The 21,620-nt window shown below is 33.5% G+C and overlaps 1 protein-coding gene across 1 annotated transcript in view; it reads left to right on the forward strand.

The window, feature by feature from the left end:
* Window positions 1–2,663: 2,663 nt before the first annotated feature.
* Window positions 2,664–21,620, forward strand: part of LOC111056769 (deformed epidermal autoregulatory factor 1) — a 31,756-nt gene continuing 12,799 nt past the window's right edge. The window contains exons 1-7 of the mRNA XM_039431463.1: window positions 2,664–3,109; window positions 6,836–6,931; window positions 7,966–8,091; window positions 9,115–9,260; window positions 15,558–15,657; window positions 18,060–18,216; window positions 18,565–18,743. Of these exons, the coding sequence (XP_039287397.1) occupies window positions 2,879–3,109; window positions 6,836–6,931; window positions 7,966–8,091; window positions 9,115–9,260; window positions 15,558–15,657; window positions 18,060–18,216; window positions 18,565–18,743 (1,035 nt within the window). The 5' untranslated portion in view covers window positions 2,664–2,878. The remainder of the gene's footprint in view (window positions 3,110–6,835; window positions 6,932–7,965; window positions 8,092–9,114; window positions 9,261–15,557; window positions 15,658–18,059; window positions 18,217–18,564; window positions 18,744–21,620) is intronic.

The following is a 21,620-nucleotide window of genomic DNA, read 5'->3' on the forward strand; positions in this document are numbered from 1 at the left end:
TAAAATTATGTTCACACATAGACATTTGTAGGAGATGGATAGTTATACTGTAAAAAACATTACCTTACTTTGTAAGTTCTCATTTAATGTAGAAAAAAATGTCAGTGTTGAAAATTTAGCTTTGTAAGTTATAAAATCAAGATCATCATAAATATCCTGTAAGATATATTACTTATTTCTGAACAATTGTTCCATATGGTTGCCATACATTTTATGTAAATTATCCGTTTATGTATCAATAAATTGATATTGTTCATGGAATACCTTCTTATTCTTCATCTTTATCATAATTAAGTACCATACTCAATTCTTTTAACTGTTTTTTTTTTTTTTTTGCTTTTGCTGTTAACTATAGCCTAATGTAGTAAAGACTTGTACAAATGTAGAGTGGCGTTCCGGCTGAGATGTATAGCCGTCAACATGTAAATTACTTTTTTAATGTGTCTATCGATAAAATATAATAATTCAAATATTGTATTTTACTTCAAATGTCCATCTAATAATAGTATAATATCATCAACATTCATGAAATTATAGGCGATTTTTCAAAATCTAAAAAATACACCGTACAGTTTTTTCATAACAATTTTTCTAGAGATTTCCATCATAGATATTCTCTTTCTCCACATGCTTTCGAAACATGATTGACATCATTCTCAAACCATTATCTACAAAGAGGCATGAGGTAGCGTACACATATTTCCAATTGTTAGGTTTGGCCAAAGAAAAAATAAAGAAACGTTATTCATTACGTGTCTTGGCATATGGTGAAAAAAGCATATTCTTTCGCTGCAAACTGTACTTTTTCAGCTGATGACGCTCAAGCCGTGGATAATGGATTTACAACCTTCAATTAGATAATTCGTTTTTGTAGCGTGATGAGGAATATTCTACAGCACTACAAATAATATTAGTGTACCCTATATCTAATGCAAATACAACATTTACAGGGTGAAAAGTGAAATTTTTCCCATAAAAGTGTATGTTTCACGTGTTTGAATTTATGTATCAATTATAAAAAGAGAATGTATAAATTATAAAAGAGAATTATATAAATGAGATGATTCTCTCGAATGTTATAGTTAAGGTGATTCTAAACACTTTCGCAGTAGAATCAATCTGATATCTCCCACTGTTTTATCTGGATATCAACTGATATAAAAAACTCTGCCAATATGATTGCCGCTATCTTGATTTTCTTTTATTATGACAAATATTTCCAATGTTTCCATCATGAAAATTCTTTTTCGGTTTGTAACAAAGAGATTGAGACCATTTGCAAGTCTATCATGTAGTAGTCATTAAACAATTGTATAGTTTTAGATCGTTACCTAATGCATTGATGCATAAGGAAAACTCACTAAAAATCATGCAAGGTGTTCTTTAGAGGAGAACATATTTATTGACGTACAGCGCCTAAGGTCATAATTATTATCATTTAAAATATGAGGAAACTATCTCGAATTTATAGATTCAACATTTAGTATCTCTTGCACAAAAAAGTTATAATGGAAAGAAATTTGAGAAATGGGGAAAAAACTTTTTGTGGGTTTTAGAGGAAAACTTGATATATCGAAAGTTGTAGAAGAAGGTTTTAGGACAACAATAATGATACCGATGTTATAATTAGGTAGCCTACTTACTATATTGTAAAATCTATATAAATATAGGCTCATGATTAGCACGGATTTTTATCATCAATCGTCTAAAAGTTATGAGGCTAAAAATATTATATAATAGAAGGCAAAAAAGGCGTTTTCTTCAAAATGACACACTTTCGAGGGAGTATATTAGGAAAACGAGATTTATGAGAGAATGTTACAGATGAAACTTGTAGGAAAAACTGTTAGCTATAACTTTGTATTTGATATAAACGTCCGTAGGCTTAAGACGCACATAGGCATATATTATAGCGAAAAACTGAAAAATGCTACTTTCAAACCAAACCCCACCCCCTTACCGCAGTGAGAAGAGGTGAGGACTTAGATAATGTTTACCCCCTATATTGAGGTCCACGTTATATAATGACAGTATTTGATAAACTTTGATGTTGCTATCCTTCTCTATCATTCGACAAAGCAGGTAGTACTATCCTTTTCTAGCTCCGCAACGATGCCAAATCTGTTTTTGACAGTGTAGAAATATAATTAATTAAGGCAGAGAATCGGCAACGCTGTTCTTCTATCTTTATCCACTGCCATTATAACGTGGACCTTACTATAACTATCCTTACGAGAGCTGCGGGGTCAAAAATTGTGTTTCAAACTTTTTCCTATATACCTTCTTTTAAGCATTCGTTGCCTGGACTAATATAGGCTATTTCAGAGAGTACAGTATGAGGAAAATTTCATTGTCAATCCAATTTTGTTATCGGTTTGGCGTCAGAGAGTATAGAATTACATTCTATCCTCACTGTTTGGCGATTTATGATCATAAATATAGCTGACAGTATGTCTCTGCTCTTGGTTTATGCTTTGTCAATAGAATTATTGAACTCCTCTAACTTATTATTTTTCTACCACTGCATGTTTTCCCAGGCTATTGTGTTGTTTATTACAACCAGACACCTATCGTCAGCAAGTTTATTTCAAGCGCATTATCGATCAATTTCAGTCAGGATGAGTGCGATAGGAGATAAGATTGTGCTGCTGCTGCGCTCTACAGAGCGTTCAGCTCACACTTGCTTGGACCTGCACCCAATCACCCAAGCAGGAAGCAGCCATTATTATTGCATTGTAAATCGGAGCTTGTGCAGGGCATAAGCACGACTGCTTTACAATGCTTTGCTATTGCTATGTTTTTATTTAGGGCAGTGCCAATAATTACTTAAAAACGCTGGTTTACGTTCATTGCTATTTTTTCGCGCCATTTTTCTGAAATGGAAGACCAGACTTCGGATCAAGTCGTCTTGCCGGACATTACCGAACCAATGACGAATCCAACCGACACCAATGAAAATCTTCCTGCAGACGAACATCAAACAATTTCGGTAACCGCGGTCGAGGTTGAAGTGCCGGTATCTTCAGTTCCAGTCACTTTACCTGATGGTTCATTAATTAATGTTGGATCAGCAGCTACATTCAATGTTATCACTCAAGAACAACTTCATGTAAGTAGTTTTTAATTATACTTTTGTAACTACCGGTATCAAGAGTTTATAGTTTTCTAGTCTTTTTAAAAGTTGTAAGCCCTTGTGTCTTATCTATTTTTCAACTCTTCATCTATCTTTATGGTTATAGCCTACATCTTTAAAATTTGAAACAATGATGAAACGTACAGGAGACCACTCCCTTCAATCAATTCTGTGAAGGGAAGATTCCACTTTGAATTTACATGAATTTCTGTAGGTTAGAAAAAATATAGGACCGTAACAACATTTAATATTTAAATAAAATTTTGCTCATGTTTTGCTAAGAACTAATAATTATTTTTGTGAAGAACAATGGATTAATCTAGATGTATAGTGTCTTTGCAAACATTGCTAAGCTTTTCTTGTAGAGGTCACTTTTTTTAGAGGTTATGTTATTGGTTGATCAATTTTATCTTTAGTTCATGTCTCATTGAAGTAGGTATCTTAACGCAAGTTATATATATTATCAAGTATAAAATTTGATTACTTATCTTTTAAGTATTCACTTACAAAAACCATATAAGCTACTGCAAAACTATTAGTAATTTTACTAAAGATAACTTATAAAAGGTATAGAAGTTAGGTAGGTAAATCTTTAATGGACAATCAATTTCTCCGCTAAATTTTTTCGCACGTCTTCAGAATCCATGGTTATTTAGCATCTATTTCACTCTTATAGTTTAAAGTTGCAATCTTTGGCGGCGTCTCAAGACGCACGGCTACAAGCAAGCGTCTCGAGACGCGTAGTTAGTAGAGCCGCCGCGGCTAGATAACAAAACCTATAAATTCATTAGATATAAATTGGAGCCAATGTAGTAGTCAACACTTCTAATTCATCTGCTACCATAACGCTCATTTCACATAAAAATTTAATGATTCTGATCAATTTATAGGTTATGTATACTCCAGCCGTCAAGGCTGTAACGACGCTTCTCGAGCTGCCTGCTTAGATACACGCGTCTCGAGACGTGGCGCCGCTAAGGAACTGTAGAGACAATAAATTCGGTTAACAAGGAAAATAAAATCAACTATACTTTGATTTTATTATCGTATACAATCATCTATACTGGCGTATCAGACGCTCTAAATTTTTATACTTGTTAGCCAGATGAATTGTCTCTTGGGGTGTCAATGGGGTAAACTATACGAGTAAAACAATGGTTATTATTTTGTCAGTGCTTGTGGGATACTGAGAATTGATATTTTAATCAGTGTATGTATTAAAGTATGTCTTACTTTATATTACTGTTTCTCTCTAACATTGCCAACAGTTGTGTTTAATCTATTTGTTCCTCCAAAATATTAAGCATGATCTATCCTTTAAAGTTCAGTCATTCATCTCGAAATTTAACATATTGGATTAAATGAATCTTTACAATAAAAATTCTAAATAAAACAGTAATTCGGAATTCTCCAAGATTTTTATTTTAGTATTATATTATTAAGCTATGAAGACAATACTAAAATATCATAGAAAATATAGGCTATTATACGGTACCTTTTAAATTATATCCATCTTGAACTATGTATTTTTGTCAATTCTATAGCCATCTAGTCTAAAGACTAATGATCTTATTTTTTCTATCCTTACCTTTTCTTTTATAGAAGCTAGATTCACACGATCACTGCTTTGCTCTTCTATTGGACATTACTTGAACAAGAACTACATTAGTTCAAGCGGTTTCCTCCTTTTGAGCCTCCGCACCAACCCTCCATTGTCTAGCAGCTGGATCGCCTCAACGTTGTCATGTTGGTGCAGTCGCCCCTCGTGCTTCTCCGCATGCCTCTGGATCTCGGTTGACACCAGGTCAACGTGCAAGTCTTTATGAAGATCGCTGTTTCTGACATACCAAGGAGGATCCACAATGTTCCTCAGCACCTTGTTTTGAAATTGTTGCATGACATTGATGTTGCTGTCTTTGGTACACCCCCAAAGTTGTAACATACGTCCATACTGGTTTCAATATCTATTGGTATAGAAGTACTTTGTTTTGGATTGAAAGGATAGAGTTTTACCAATCAGCCAAGATCTATATACTGAATACAGCTTCTTGTATTTGATTCCAAGCTCTTCTCTCTTGTTCTTGACATGGGCCTTCCAGTGAAGCTTCGCGTCCAAGGTCATACCCAGATACTTGGCATCATTGGCATATGGTACAACTAAGTTGTTGATGTTTATTGGTATAACAGATCCCTTTTATTGGTGAAGTTGATGTGAGTCGATTTTGCTTCATTCTCCACTTTCTAGTCCAATCTTGAATTAAATAATTTATTTTCCAATAATAAAGTTAACAATCATAAGTAAATCAAATACTACATACTTAATACAGAATTGCAGTGAAAACTTGAACTTAAATTTTTAATTGGCGTTGCCAGCAAAACCTAAGTATACAGTTTGGCAACGAGTACCAATAAATGTCATTCCATTTAATTTAACCATGAATGATGATTAAAATTTTATCTTAATAGTAGTAATAATAAATAATAATAATTATAGTAATATAATATCTGAAAAGTGTAACTTGGTGGAAATGTAACTTAGTTGAATTTTGCTGATGGATCTCTGTAGTTTTTCTGTTGTAATATGAATATTACTGTTTACTGATAATATTGCTGTAACGTCTGTAAATGTTGCTGTAGTATTCTCATCAAGGCTGGGAATATCGCTGGTATAGATCAGATAAAGAACTGTTCCTAGAACACTTCCTTGAGGACACCGAATTTTATCTTCTTCAAATTAGAATATGAATTTTCATGCCTAAATCTAAAGTATCTGTCAGTCAGATTGGATTGTAATAATCTTTATATTGCTTTGGTAGCACTTTTTTCAGTTTGAAAAGAAGACCTTCATGCCATATTTTATCTGCTGAATTTTTTTTTATCTTTTGAGCATTTCTCTATTACATTTACAATCCTATGAACTTAGACTATGGTTGAGTGTTTCACTCTGACGCCAAATTGGTGATTTGGAATTATGTGCGGTCTCTCAATTATTTGTTTTAGCCTACTCAGTAAAATCCTTTCAAACAACTTGTCTAGCACAGGTAACAATGATATTGACCTATATGATCACACTTCATGTGGCTCTATACCTAGTTTGAGTAGCATTATAACTTCTGCTATTTTCCATATTTCTGGTACGAATTTTAGTCTGAAAGAGGCATTCAAAATGTTTGTTAATTTCACTATTATTTATTATTAGTTTGTTATTTCACAAATCTAGGGTTTTTTTATTTAAATTTTTTATTATTTCTATTCTCACCTCTTCTGCTGTGACACACATTATTTCTTGATTCGGCTGTAAGATGTTCTCTTCTTCTAAAGTGTCTTCTTCAGCTGTGTTGTTTGGCTGAAAAACATTTACAAAATGATCTGCAAATGTCTGTGCTTTTTCCTCACTACTCCTTGCTCATTGCCTGTCCTGCTTTCTGATAGTAGGTGATTTATTATTTATAATGGGGTTTTTTATTCTTTTTAGCTGCCCACCGAGTGAGTAACTATTGATTGATTCATTCTTAATACATTGAACCTCTTTCCTTAGCTCTTAAGTTGTTCAAAAACTTGTTCTTCTTGTTCTTGATTGTTCAAAAACTCTTTTGTCTTGAGGGGGACATGATTGCTGCGATCTCCTTCTAGCTCTTCGTTTTTCCACAATCATCTCTCTGATTTCTTATGTAATAAATTAATGTGTAATGCTATTTTCAGTATAAACCTATTCTATGCGTGGACAACGGCTGCATCTGCGATGCTCGGGGTGATAAGGAGGGTGAAAGCGGTCTTCGATCATGGGTGAGAACTGAGGTAAGCAATTCTTCTCCATCTTTTTCATTTTTATCTTTATAAATACGCTTTTATTTTAAAGGATTATCTATAATATAATAAAGGAAAGAATCGGCTCATACACGTACGGGATAGGAAATTCACGCATCATCACGTCTGAACTTCTCAACTGATAAACTTAAAATTTTGCATATAGGCCGAGATTCTTAATTTACCGAGTATTGTTATAGGCTTATTTCAAATTCTTCAAGTTTTTAGTTTGTCAAGTTCTTTAATTAGACCCTTGCGGAGCACGGGTTACCTGCTAGTCTTGAATAAAGTACGACAGATGCATTGCTCTATCTATAATTACTTCCACCTATTAACATTTCGCCATCTTGTTTAGGACAAAACTTATCTGTTAAGTTTCCTGGCTAAATGTTTGTCTTCATCAAGTAAATTCTTTCGTCAAGTACTTTAATTTGAAAGCATTTAGTGGATTCAATTCAGGACGATTAGAATCAACATTTCAGTGATTAAAATATGTTAGGCTATAACCTACTGTATTTAGGGTATAGGCTATAGGGTATACTGTAGGCCTATGCACTGAAAATAGGTTACAGTGCATACTGCGTAGGAAATAAATATATCTGAATATACAGTGAATATTATCAGTAAAATGTAAGAAATGTATAAATTTACCAAGAAAATGTTACCTATAGGACAACATACAATGAAATAGTATTTTTAATATTATTGTGTAAAAATAAAATTTAACTGAGCATTATCAACTTTTCATAAATAAATTCGCTATGAGATTTCAGACTCAAGTTACATTACTTTTAACCATGATGCGAATTGAAACAAGTAATTGAAAGTAGCCTGCAAGCTGTAAGCAGCAGAATTTATAATTAGCCTAATCTTGTTAAAAAAGTTAAAAATATTCACATAGCCTGAAGTGGCTGCGACTATATTAAGCTCCAATCTCATCTATTCAATGTGCCAACAAATACTGTACATGAAATCAATCCAAATGCTATAAGAGATAAGAAAAGAATATGTGTGTGGAATTTCAGAATGGAACTCTGAAGGCAACTCACATTGTTATACAAGATGGGCCCGACGACAGCCAGTCCAACCCTCCAACTGGAGTCTCGTGGACCGAGGCAGTCAATATGCCAATTCTTCCTGTGCGTTGCAAGGTAAGACAAACTAAAATCTATCACAATTTATGCTCGCACTATTTCTGGGAGTCATTCATTGTTTCCAAATTCATGTTTGACAATTTTTTTACAAAATCAACAGGGCTGTTGGATTGGATTCGAGAATAGGAATTGGATAAAAATCGGTTTTCCATAAATATGTAAAAATTGAAAAATGGAAAATATTCAAGTATTGAATTTTATAGAAATCAATAGGTTTCTCGCTGTTTTATCGTGTGATTTTATGTGAAATGATGTTAGCATGTCAAAAATCTTAGAGTGCGGCGACACGGAGAGCAATCTGCTATCTTATAGGCATCTATATCTTAGATCGCTCTCTAAAATAATATAGATACAGGGTGATTTTTTAGTCATGTTACCCAATTCTCCAAGTAATTAATTTATTTTTTCTCTGTCATGGAACCCATGTGATCGCAGATAGCTCACTGTATTGTCGGGCCCATAGCCGAAGAAAAATTGAAGAAGCATACAGAATAGATGATTATTCAATTATGTAAAGATGGAATGCAATATTATTCTGGGAAAATAAATTAAATTAAAAAACTTGCGATTTTCCAATATTATATTAAGATCTCAAAATATGTTTGGCATCTCCTTCCTATTAACAGTAAGTTGATTTATGTTATGAGTCTAATACTTCCCTCTCATGTTACATGATGTCAAATCAAATAAATTATTTTCCACATTGCATTACAATTAATAATTATAGAAAATTACATAAATTCAATTACAACTAAAATACAATTATTTAAATACGTGTATTTCTTGATATCCTAAGGTTTTGATTTTGGTTGTTCTATGGATTAGAAAAGAAGTTTATAGATTTCAGTTTTTAAATTGAGTCACAATAATTTTCCGAACCAAATTTTCTTTGTGCAAAAATAAAAAGTTGTAAATGAAAGTCGCGTCGCCTCTGACTTTGTTAGAACGCATTCAAGAGAAATAGAACAATCAATCCTATTGAGCTGTCCATTAATGTTGCTACCCATATTTGTGTCATAGAATACCAGTGCTGACCTACATAAGAATAAGTTCGGCTCGGGAGGCAGGGGACGTTGTATCAAGTATGAGAATGATTGGCTCACACCGAGTGAATTTGAAAATCGCTGTGGGAGGGGCTCTAGTAAAGACTGGAAGAGGAGTATCCGGTGAGTTTCTTTATGATCTTACATTATCTTAACATTTAGTCTCCATGAGTGCCTTGTGCTGCATTTGTCAATACACAGTTAAATCATTGATAAATTTATGTTCAATCAGTATATCAGAACAATGCTTGAGTAGTTCATGAAAATCAAATGATGCCTAGCAATTGCAGTCGCTGAGACATTGAAAGCTGAATTATTGAAGTGGTTATTATTAAAAAGCAAAAAGGAATTGTGCAAAATATCTCCTCCTTCAGTGGAAGACCGTTCACATGTAATTCCTAATCCTTTCTCAAAAACCGTTAGGTAAAGTGAATCAAGTTACTAATAGCCCAGTCAATAAAGGGTTTTTCGATCCGAAAATTAAATAAAAGCTGAATCTTCTACCATCGATAGAACCCTCCCAGAGGGTCATTCTCCCAAAAGTCCCAAGAAATCCCCTTGGAGCTTTCCCCCCTAGCCACCCTCAAAGTTGAAAAATGCAGGTAATCACGGAAAATCAATTATCTCTGTACCCATTGATCGGAAACAGTTCTATTATATTCCATTCGATCCGTTACATTATGGACTACAATATTATTTATATTCATTTTTTCAATAAAATTAACAGTTTTCTTGATAAAATAATATATATGTAAAAATTTAGGGGGTTTGCGATTTGATTTTTTTGTTTTCTTCAATTAACTTCAAAGCAAGTAATTTAAAGAACAATGTGACGAATAATTATTGTAGCCACATTCATTGTGAATCCATTGATGTATATTGTTATGTATTTGCGATTCAAGTTGACGCTGTGGAAGGGGAAACAGCCGACGCGGCTGACTCCCTTCACCATAGTAAACAGAATAATACTGCTGGCAACATTGCATCTCATTTACACTATGGCGCTCGAAACAATTAATTTTGTCTATCGTTTTGACATGCGCTGTATATAGATTTTCACTTTTCAATACTCTAAAAAAATATTACAATTTTCTTGATTTAACCATGCTTATGATAAAAATCAGGATTTCGTTGTTTGCTCACAGAATTTATTATGTATTTATTATTTATATATTTGAAGTGTACCTTCTCCATACCAGTCAGAGGTAACACAATTTGATAACTCTAGTTTCAGATATTGATGTTTTTCAACGAAGTTTCATGAAATATTATGTGTCCTACTCCTCCATCTTATCCTTATTTTGTGAACAATGAAGATTCAAAATTTCTTTTCATAGCTTTTCTTGTGTTTTATCTTGTTTCATCACTCTTTATGATTTAAACACTTAATAATGGAATGAATATCATCAGATCACGTGAACAAAAAAATAAAAGGGTGGGCCTACCTGAGATACTATATGATAACACTGTACTCCTAATAAGTTGTAAATTTTCAAGCTAAAAGTAGATTAATTTGTTGCACATTCGGTTCAAATATTAACAAATGTTACTAAATATTACCAATATTATCACATATAGTGAAACGAATTACTCTGAAGCTTTCTATTCTCACTGAACATGAAGAGGCAATACCAAGCCAGAATCGCAGTTCCGTTCAAATCATTATTATCAGAGCTTTCAAATTGATGCTATGTAACTGTGGATGTTATCCCCATCTCACAATTTCCCTATTTATCCTTATCCTGATTCAGAATAAAGTAGTTGATCTCTATAATCACAAAAATCAATGTACAGTACCTATAATAAATAAGTAAAAATAACAAAATTTCTAGTAATAATGCAACTTTTTCTAGGTACGAATTTCAAGGCTCATAAAATGACTTTTTCTCAATCACAGGCAGAAATTCCAATGATCATCATAATAGTAATTTAATGAAAATTGTTTGAATTGTACATTGTTCGACGTAAGATAAGCTACATCTTTAAGGTAATCAACGTATTTAGGATTATCATGTTTATGAATGAAAGCGAGACTGTGATAGAAGATTAGTCAAACTGAAATATGAACATTATATACAATGCATATTTCTGATCAACTATAATTACAATAATGATAGTATCAAGCCGAAATGAATTGAGCAACTGAATTTCAAAGTTACTATCCACTGTTCAGATCGCACTGTGATTTCCTTTTACAAATTCAAATGGATTGAATTGCCTCACTCTTCAACGTAACAATTATTGTATAAAAAAACCAGTGTAATGTGAACGTCATCCAAATAGCATTTGAATTTAAATTTCAGATCATGAAATTCATAAAAAACTAATTCTTGAGAGAATAGTGATGAATTGCAAACAGTGCAAGTAACATTGATACAAAGCGATACAATGAAAATCAACATCGATTAATTTAATACTGGACTTATCAAATTTATATTACCGTTAATTTATTATTATTTATAAAGCTTATAAAATGTAAAACCAACATTTTAAATTTTCTCTACCTACTGGAGCAAAACATCGATAGAAAATAAAGAAGAGCCCATTATAAGCACAATATACTTGTGTACTAGAATTCACTTGAACTAACTCATCACTTCAACCCTTCAATGATCACAATGAACTAGAATGGTATAAAAACCATGAAATTGATAATCAGGTACATTTTTCAAATAGCTTCACCCAACTAAATCTGTGAATACCAAGTCATAAGAAATCATGTTCAATAGATTTAATTTGAATGCTTGAGAATCATTTGAAAATGATCTATTCTTTTGGTGCCCTAATCAAAATCAATTTCAATCAACATTAATCGACATAAAGAAAAGCTTCTGCCAACCTTGTGTAATGAATGACAAGATGCGAGTGGAGGTGAAAAATCGATTTGTTAACAAAAATAATAGAAGATGATGAATCATCTTTCAATTAATCTTATATGGTAGGGCACTTTGTGGTTAAATGTGAAACACTTTCATGATTTTCCTACCTTTTATGCATGCTTACTCTTCCTTAATTTGTATGTTTGCATGGCTTTCATCTTTAGAAACTACTGAATTTTCATATTGGACTGTCTAAATAATGTAGATTCAACTAGTAAGAACGGAAGATAAGCTACTTTACAGAGAGAATCATAGAAAGTTTCAACTCAATAAGCCCAATGTATAAATTTTTTTATGCCTCAGCCGTCATATATATTTGGCTAAACTGAAGGTATATTATCAACCTGGCTTGAAGAATATTAACTGTAGAAAACAGCAAACACTGCACGCTATGATTTTTCAGGAAATTGCCACTGTTAACACTATTGTAGACTAATCTATGATTTATCTCAGTTTTTGACATTCATAACTTATGATAAATTTTAGCATAGAATTATGATCATACACACATATTTTAAATATGTATTATATCATGTAATAGTATGAATATTTTATCGGTTGCAAACAATATCTTTGTCTGTCATAGAATGCATGATTTAGCACATATATAACAACAAAATGATTTTAGAGAATTAAAATGTGAAAAATTAGTTTCATCGCATGTCAAAACAATAGACAAAATTGATTGTTTCGAGCGCCATAGTATGAATAAGATGCAACTTAGAAAGCAGTAGGCCTACTACTGTATTTTACTGTTTACTATGGTGAAGAGAGCCAGCCACGCCGTAATTGAAATATTGCTGAATACTCGATTAGTTAAATATTTTGAGGGTGAACAGCTTTTTTCAGATAAACAATATGGTTTCAGATCCAAAAGAGGAACCAATACTGCAATTCGTAATTTTGTGAAAGCTTGTGTGGATGCTTTAGATAGTAGAGAAAAGGTCATGGGGAGCTGGTATGATATGAGTAGAGCATTCGACACAATATCCCATGATATATTGTTATATAAGTTGAAATACTATGGCTTTGATCGGTTTGCTTTACAACTTTTTAAAGAATATTTGTCAGGGAGGTACCAATCGGTTTATTTTAATGGGTCCTTTTCAGCATATCTGCCTCTCAAATCAGGGGTACCTCAGGGATCCATATTAGGACCCACATTGTTTATAATATATGTTAATGACTTACCATTAGCGATAGGAGACGATAGAGTGAATACATACATGTATGCTGATGACTTGGCAATTCAGGTAAATAATAAATGTTTAAATTCAGTTGAACGTTTTATGAATGATGCAAATACTGTTATAAAAGACTGGACAGCAGCTAACTCACTTAGTCTGAACAGTAACAAAACCCAAACAATGAATTTTTCCTTGGCTAATTATTCAGAAAATGGGGAGGTGAAGTTTTTGGGTGTGACGTTAGAGTCAAACATGAAATGGGGCATACACATTGAAAATATAAGTAAAAAAGTTGCTAGGGGTGTATTTCTCATCAGGAAATTTAGACCTTTTGTCAATGTTGATGTATTGCTGTCAATTTACTATGCACACATTCAAAGTCATTTGTCATATGGCATAGTGGTTTGGGGACACTCGTCTGAAATGAAAAAGCTCATGATTTTACAAAAAAGAGCTGTGAGAGCTATTTTTAATGTCCACTGTAGAACTCATTGTAAACCTTTGATCAGAGAGCTAAGAATACTAACGGTTCCATCTCTTTTTATTCTTGAGTGTCTGTTGTATGTAAAAAGTTACATGCATGAAATGCAGACAAATAATTACATTCACAATTATGGAACACGCCAGAAGACATTGTTGCATAGAAGTCAATGTAACTTACAACTAACTCTGAACAGTTTTCATGAATTTGGTAAGAAAGTTTATAACTTGTTGCCAACGGAAGTCAGAGAATTAAATATGAGCAGTTTTAAAAAATGCGTGAAAGATATGTTGTGTGAGCTTTGTGTTTATAGTGTTAATGAGTTGTAGAATGTTTGACACTTGATAACACATCTATAGACATATAGAATATTATTGTTGTTGTCCTGTTTTTATATTGTTGATTTGTTATTACTATTATTATTGTTAGTGTTACAAAACGTTACCATACTTATTCATGTATTGATGAATGAAGAATGTTATAAATTGTAAATGTACCTGACCTTGTTATACAATTTGTTTTGTAATGACAATAAACAATTTTGATTTGATTTGATTTGATTTGATTTGACCGCGTCGACTGTTTCCCCTCCCACAGCGCCAAATCGAATCGCAAATAAATAACAATATACATCAATGGATTCGCAATGAATGTGGCTACATTAATTATTTGTCTAATTTCCTTTAGATTATTTGCTCCGAAGTTAATCGGAGAAAACAAAAATCAATTCGAAAAAACCCTAAATTTTTACATATATATTATTTTATCAAGGAAACTGTTTGATTTATTGAGGAAATGAATACGACTAATATTTCAGTCCATAATGTAACAAATCGAATGACATATGATAGATCTTTTTCAGATTAATGGTTACAGAGATAATTGATTTCCAGTTTGCTGTTTACTATGGCTAAGAGAGTCAGCCGCGCCGTTCCGCGTCGACTGTTTCCCCTTCCACAGCGTCAAATCGAATCGCAAATACATAACAATATTCATCAATGGATTTGCAATGACAGTGGCTACATTAATTATTTGACTCATTTCCCTTTAAAACTACTTGCTTCGAAGTTAATCGAAGAAAACAAAAACATCAAATCACAAACCCCCTAAATTTTTACATATATATTATTTTATCAAGAAAACTGTTGATTTTATTGAAAAAATGAATATAACTAATATTGTAGTCCATAATGTAACGAATCAAATGGCATATAATAGAACTGTTTCCGATCAATGGTTACAGAGATAATTAATTTCCCGTGTTTACCTGCATTTTTCATGTTTTGGGGGGTTGGGGCGGAAAGCTCCAAGGGGATTTCTTGGGACTTTTGGGAGGATGACCCTCTGGGAGGGTTCTATCGATGGTGGGAAATTCAGCTTTTATTTAATTTTCGGATCGAAACTGCTTTTTTGGACCTTCATTGACTGGGCTATAAGCAGACTTGGTCTGGTTACTCAATGAATTAGCAATATAATTTCTGAATTGTAAAATGTTGAATAATCTGAAGATGAGTGCGTTGGTTTTTTCATCACTGGATTGAGATAACTTTGCTTTTATGTTTTACTTGGACTGTACCTCTCGGTCGTTGATCAAATCAGATTCTATACAAATACAAGTGAGTAATCAATATTACGCTATGCTAATTCTTCACCTCAGTCGAATAATAATAATTGTCATGTATAACAAAAAAAAAAAATACAAAGCTCATAGAAATACATTGTTGAATAAAACAATTCAGTGAGTTATATTATATTTTTTAATCAATTTTGAAATGCTCATTTCCTTGTGATTAAAGTCTGATTTATTTCATGCATTCGCTTTAGCTACGTCATCTGTCAATTTGTAATTCTATTCACTATTATTTTTGAACAGGTTTGGTGGTAGAAGTCTTCAAACATTGATAGACGAAGGAATTCTCACACCTCACGCGACAAGTTGTACATGTGCAGCTTGTTGTGATGATGAGTCAGCGGTGAGTGTTGAATTTTTTATTTGTGCAATTCAGTATTGCTCTTGACTGGAACTCATAAAAACTTCAATTTGTTTTTTAAACATAATATTAATAATCATGTTTATTCCTCGCATTCTCAGTTATCAAGATTGGGAATCAAGGCCTCTAATAAGGCCTGAAAATTAAAATTTAATTTCAATTGAAATTCAATTCCATTTTTTTTTTCGCTTTCAATTTAAATTTTATATTGAAATCTGGTAGTTTTTTTTATTCATAATTGCATGCTATAGGCCTACATGGAACAAATAGATCATGAAAATGAACGGTAGAACGGTTGACAGATTTATATTAAAGTTTTAGTAATTTTCATCTGGCATAATAAAAACACAATTTTCATTCTATCGAATCATATCTACAATACCAGACATCAAAATAACATTGGCATTGTGCAGCCATGCCAACTCAATAATTATTGTACCAAGACCAACAGCCACTATCTATGCCACATTCTGTACAGGAATATCCCAAACAATCTGAAGCAAATGGAAAATTTTGTCAGCATTATCACCTTTAAATGCTGCCTTAAGAGGTGGCTGTTTGAAATTGGTAGGGACGCCGCATCGCGGCTCATCCAATCCGCCTATATCCATTGAACATTACTAATTAATATATATTATAATTTTTTTTCTAATACTACAGAAATTTAGGGTTAACAGTATTAAGTGCTCTCAACATCCTTTAAAGAAGCCTTTTTATTTTTTCACTCTATAGTACCTTATACATATTCTTTTGTTTTATTATTCATTGTAAATCTTCAACTGTTATTGTTAATATAATGCAGTTCAAAGAACTCATTCCCCACATCCAGACTTGTTGTCTTTGTGGGGAGTATTCATTATGCATTTATATGTCTCTGCCGCTGTATTTTTTTTCTTGTGTGGGTAAAGATTTGATTTGATAACAGAAAATGCATCAAAATTTTCCTATCTAGATTGGGGTCAAGAGTCGAACATCGGCTTTGTTCGTTTACAATCGGTAGTTTCCGTTGGCAGTTTCCAGTTGAGCTGCGACACACTGAGCACATGAACGTGAATTATGAGTGCTTCCACCTATGGCTGCTTTTATTTTCTGTTTTCAATCGGTTCTTCAATTTATTTACTCACATGCATTAGAAAATGTTTCTGTGGATATCTGTTGCCTATATTGGGTGTGGTCTATCATCTACTTTTGGTATCACTCTTCCAATCTTTTAAACGTCACCACTTACCTTCCACGGTTCCTTCCTTCCATGATTAAAAATTATATGAAAAAATCTTTACTAGGCGGATTTAGGACTGTCAAGTCCTCTCTACCACTCAACCTCAAAATATGAAATATCAATGATGTTATATGACAAACCTTTAAATAAATAGAATAATATTGTCAATTCATTTTAGCCCTTTATTGTATAACGCTGGTATCGATGATACTCATGGAAAAATTAATGGTGAAAACCGCATATCGATATCTCAAACCGTTCAGAAGATATTCACATTATTAATCAATATCATGCATATCAGAAATGAAGTAGATAAAGTATTGATTAATGATGTCAATATCTTCTGACTGGTTCGAGATATCGATGTGTGGTTTTCACCATTCATTTTTTCTTGAAATTTCGTATCGAAATCATGTATCGCATGACAACCTTCCCATTAAAAAAAAAGTTACATTCAATATGGCGGATCTAAGATGGCGGACCAGATTTTTGAAGTCATAGTAAAGTAGTACTTTCAATTTGAGAGGAATCCCCAATCACACGCACCTTGGAATCACAATCTTTCATGAGATACTAAGCCGTTCTCATACTTTTTCTCTCCTTTCTGCTTTGAATAGTATTGTTTAATAATGCGAATATCTTCTGAACGGTTTGAGATATCGATGTGCGGATTTCACAATTCTTTTTTTCTTGAAATTTCCTATCGAAATCATGTATCGCATGACCACCTTCCTATTTAAAAAAAACAAAGTTGCATTCAATATGGCGGATCCAAGATGGCGGACCAAATTTTTGAAGTCATAGTAAAGTAGTACTCTCAATTTGAGTAGGATCCCCAATCACACCCACCATCAAATTACCTTTGTGTATGAGATATTAAGCCGCTCTCGGACTTTTCACCCACTCTGTATAGGAGTCAAGTATTTAGGGTTTACATTTTTCTACAACTCGTCGTTGTTGTGCCAATTGAAGGATCTGGAAAAATAAAATATGAACCATTCAAACTATGAAGGAATTTATAAATTTCGCGAGGTAAAGGAAGTCTAGAAAAGAATAACAATTGTGCCGCTAGCGAGTAAAGTAGAAGATCTCCCGGAAAATGTAATAGGCTATGAATGAAAATGTATTAAAAGGTTAACATTTTATAATATGTTTTTCTTTTCAGGCGGGTCCAGTTAGACTATTCACACCTTACAAACGACGAGCGAAACGGAAAGGCTATGCAACTGAGAATAACGGCACTTGCAAATTGAAACGAATCGAATGTCGAGGAGAAGGAACTGAGCAGAGCAACGATGATGAGAGCTGTGACTCTAGTCAAGGTCAGCATTCATGAAGATAATTTAATTGTTTTGACTCAAAATTAATTTACTCGAACAAAAGGTGTTTTTGGTTGTTTGATTACTGTTTATATACTTTGTCTCCATGAATTTTGTATGTATCACTTTTATTTCCATTATGAGTTTCTGTTATTAAGTTAACTTACCTTATTTATTTAGCGTATGGCAGTATACACAACACATTTATGATCACAAAATTCGAAAAAAAAGAAAACAATAGAAAATTCATATATAAATCGAATGAAAATATCTTAGTCACTTTTGACCTGGAAATTAGAGGCATGCTTCCAGGGTATTTAAGTAGGCTATTGATGCTGGTTTAGCCACCAGGAAATCTTCATGTGCACCTGTGTATGCTGATCTGGGACATTCCTCCACTATGTGTCTCACAGTCTGGACTGCTCCACACTCACAGAAAGGGGAGTCAGCCTTCCCCCACTTATGCATCAGATAGGCACATCTACCATGATGAGTTCGTACCCTATTCAATGCCGACCATGTTTTACGAGGCAAATCGAAGCCTGGTGGCCTTTTGGTTACAAATGGGATGTCAATGTTCTGCTTTGCTGACCACGCTTGTTGCCAGGCCTCAGTTATACGGAAACCTGAATCTAAGGCTGTAATTGCCGTCCTAACCGGTGGCTTACGAGATTGCAGACGTCTCTGATTGGCATCTTGTATATCCTCATGTATGGCAGGCTTCGATTTTCCTGTATCTTCTTGTACTCTCTAGTAAGGGCATTCATGCGTCGAAGATTTGGGGGTGGGATGTGACTCAACACCGGGAGCCATTCCACAGGGGTAGATTTTAGAACACCACCTATCATTCTCATTGAGTTATTTAGCTGAACATCAACCCTATGAACATGAGAGCTATTCATCCAGACTGGAGCACAGTACTCAGCAGTTGAAAAGACAAGGCTTAGGGCTGTAGAGCGTAATGTAGATGCTGAAGCTCCCCATGATGTTCCGCAAAGTTTTTGCATAATATTGTTTCGGGTTTTTAGTTTTTCTGCTGTCTTTGTTAGGTGCTCTTTGAATGAAGTGTCCTATCAAGTATCACGCCCAAATATTTATAACTTACCTTACTTGAACTTACCTTATAACTCTCACTATTTTTACACTATTTCTAGAATCATTGAAATTAACCTGTAGTTGCAGGTGTCCCTCAGGGATCTGTGCTGAGTCCCCTCCTGTTCTCTATTATATGAATAATGTAGCTTCTATCCCGTTATATTCATCTTATCATCTATATGCAAATGATCTGTTATTCTATGTAAAATTCTTTCATGATAATGCAGAACATGCTGTCTCAAGTTAAACCAGGATATTTGCAAGCTTCTCCATTAGACCAAGACTAACTGCTTAACTCTGAATTCTGTCAAGTATGAAAGTATAGCTATTGGTTGCTACAGATTGGCAAGCCGTGTTGATGTAAATATTAGTTCAAAAATCAAGATTGAACAGGAGGAAATACTATTCTCTGACTCCATCAAAATTCTGGGTATTCGAATTGATGGTAGACTGGCTTGGGCTCCTCAAGTGAAATCGGTTACGAATAAGGTTTTTGCAGATATGCACCAACTAGAAGGTTCAGACGATTTTGATCTATTTCTTTGAGAATCACTCTTGTGTAGCAAGGGTTGAGTGGCAGAGAGAACCTAGAGTACTAACTCCGCCCTTAATAAAGACAATTGTTCAATTCAATTCTTGAACATAGTCTGACACTGTCTGTATTTGATTATTGCTCTATTGTTTACAATGAAACTCGAAACTAAACTACAAAGAGCCCTTAATTATTCAGCCGGCTACATTTTTGATGCTCAAGGCATGGTCATATAATGCTTTGCTTCCATTGCATTGCCTTGGTTGGTTGAAATTGAGACACCGAAGGGAAGGAGCAACCATATTCTCTATCCTCTTAATCGCTTATCTTGTAATAGTAGAAAGCTCTGGCCCAGACTACTTGAAAGGTACCTTTACCCTCCTTGCTGATGTTCACTCCAGAGCCACTCAATCCCACCGATTCACATTGCAGATACCTCTTCATAGAACTGCAATGTGCAATGTCCTAGTGTAGCTTCTCGATTGTGGAAAAATTACCCATTTCATATCGTTTCTGCCCCTTCTATCAATTCGTTCAAATCCCGTCTATTTTTTCATTATTGAAGGAAAACTATGATCAACATTAGGGATAAATAGGGATAAATATAATACCAAGACCTCTCTTAACTACAGTACTCTAATTAATCACTTTTTAGAACGAAAATTGGAATGTTGTTTTTGGAAGTCATGAGAGCATTGACACACTTATTGAAAAATTGGTAAACAGTTTGGTAAATGCCATAAATCATAGTTGAACTGTAATTAAAATTCCTAAAAATTGTCCCCTTAAACCTTGATAACAGAAGGTATAGTTGAATCAATAATCGTTCGTGATAAAATGCAGATAAAGTTAAAAAAGACCTTATAATGTAGATTTGATAAAAAAATACAAACTTATGAAACACATTAAATAGTATAAGTAGAACAAAAGAAATATATCACAAAACCAAAATTGAAGCGTGTAATAATAATAGTTCAAAACTTTGGATATATATAAATGAAGCCATCGGTGAAGATAAAAAGGATGGTTGCAAAATGGAGTTGACGCCGCTACTTTAATGTTTTCTTCACAAATGTGGAATCAAGGCAAGTCCAAAAGGTTAGGAATAATCTCACAAGCTCCAATAACAATGATATCACACCTGTTTTGAACTCTTTTTCATGAGCCCACGAATTTTAATGAGGTGAATCTAAATTGAGGAATTGAAATTAATTCAAGCCAGGAATGATATATTAGTTATTCAATCCTTAAAAAAATAGCCCACATAATTTCTAAACCACTACCTAACTATATTTTTAATAAATGTTTTGAGCAAGGCTACTTCCTAAACATTCAAAAAAGCTAAAATGAAACCGCTTTCAAACAAGGTGATCCCTCAGACCAAGTAATTATAGACCAATTAGTCTTATCAGTCATTTAGCAACATTTTTGAAAAAATCATTAAGAAAAGAATGTGATTTTATTGAAAAAATGAATATAATAATATTGTAGTCCATAATGTAACGAATCAAATGGCATATAATAGAACTGTTTCCGATCAATGGTTACAGAGATAATTAATTTCCCGTGTTTACCTGCATTTTTCATGTTTTGGGGGTTGGGGCGGAAGGCTCCAAGGGGATTTCTTGGGACTTTTGGGAGGATGACCCTCTGGGAGGGTTCTATCGATGGTGGGAAATTCAGCTTTTATTTAATTTTCGGATCGAAACTGCTTTTTTGGACCTTCATTGACTGGGCTATAAGCAGACTTGGTCTGGTTACTCAATGAATTAGCAATATA

Source organism: Nilaparvata lugens, chromosome 6 (assembly GCF_014356525.2).
Source record: "Nilaparvata lugens isolate BPH chromosome 6, ASM1435652v1, whole genome shotgun sequence".
Taxonomy (NCBI): domain Eukaryota; kingdom Metazoa; phylum Arthropoda; class Insecta; order Hemiptera; family Delphacidae; genus Nilaparvata; species Nilaparvata lugens.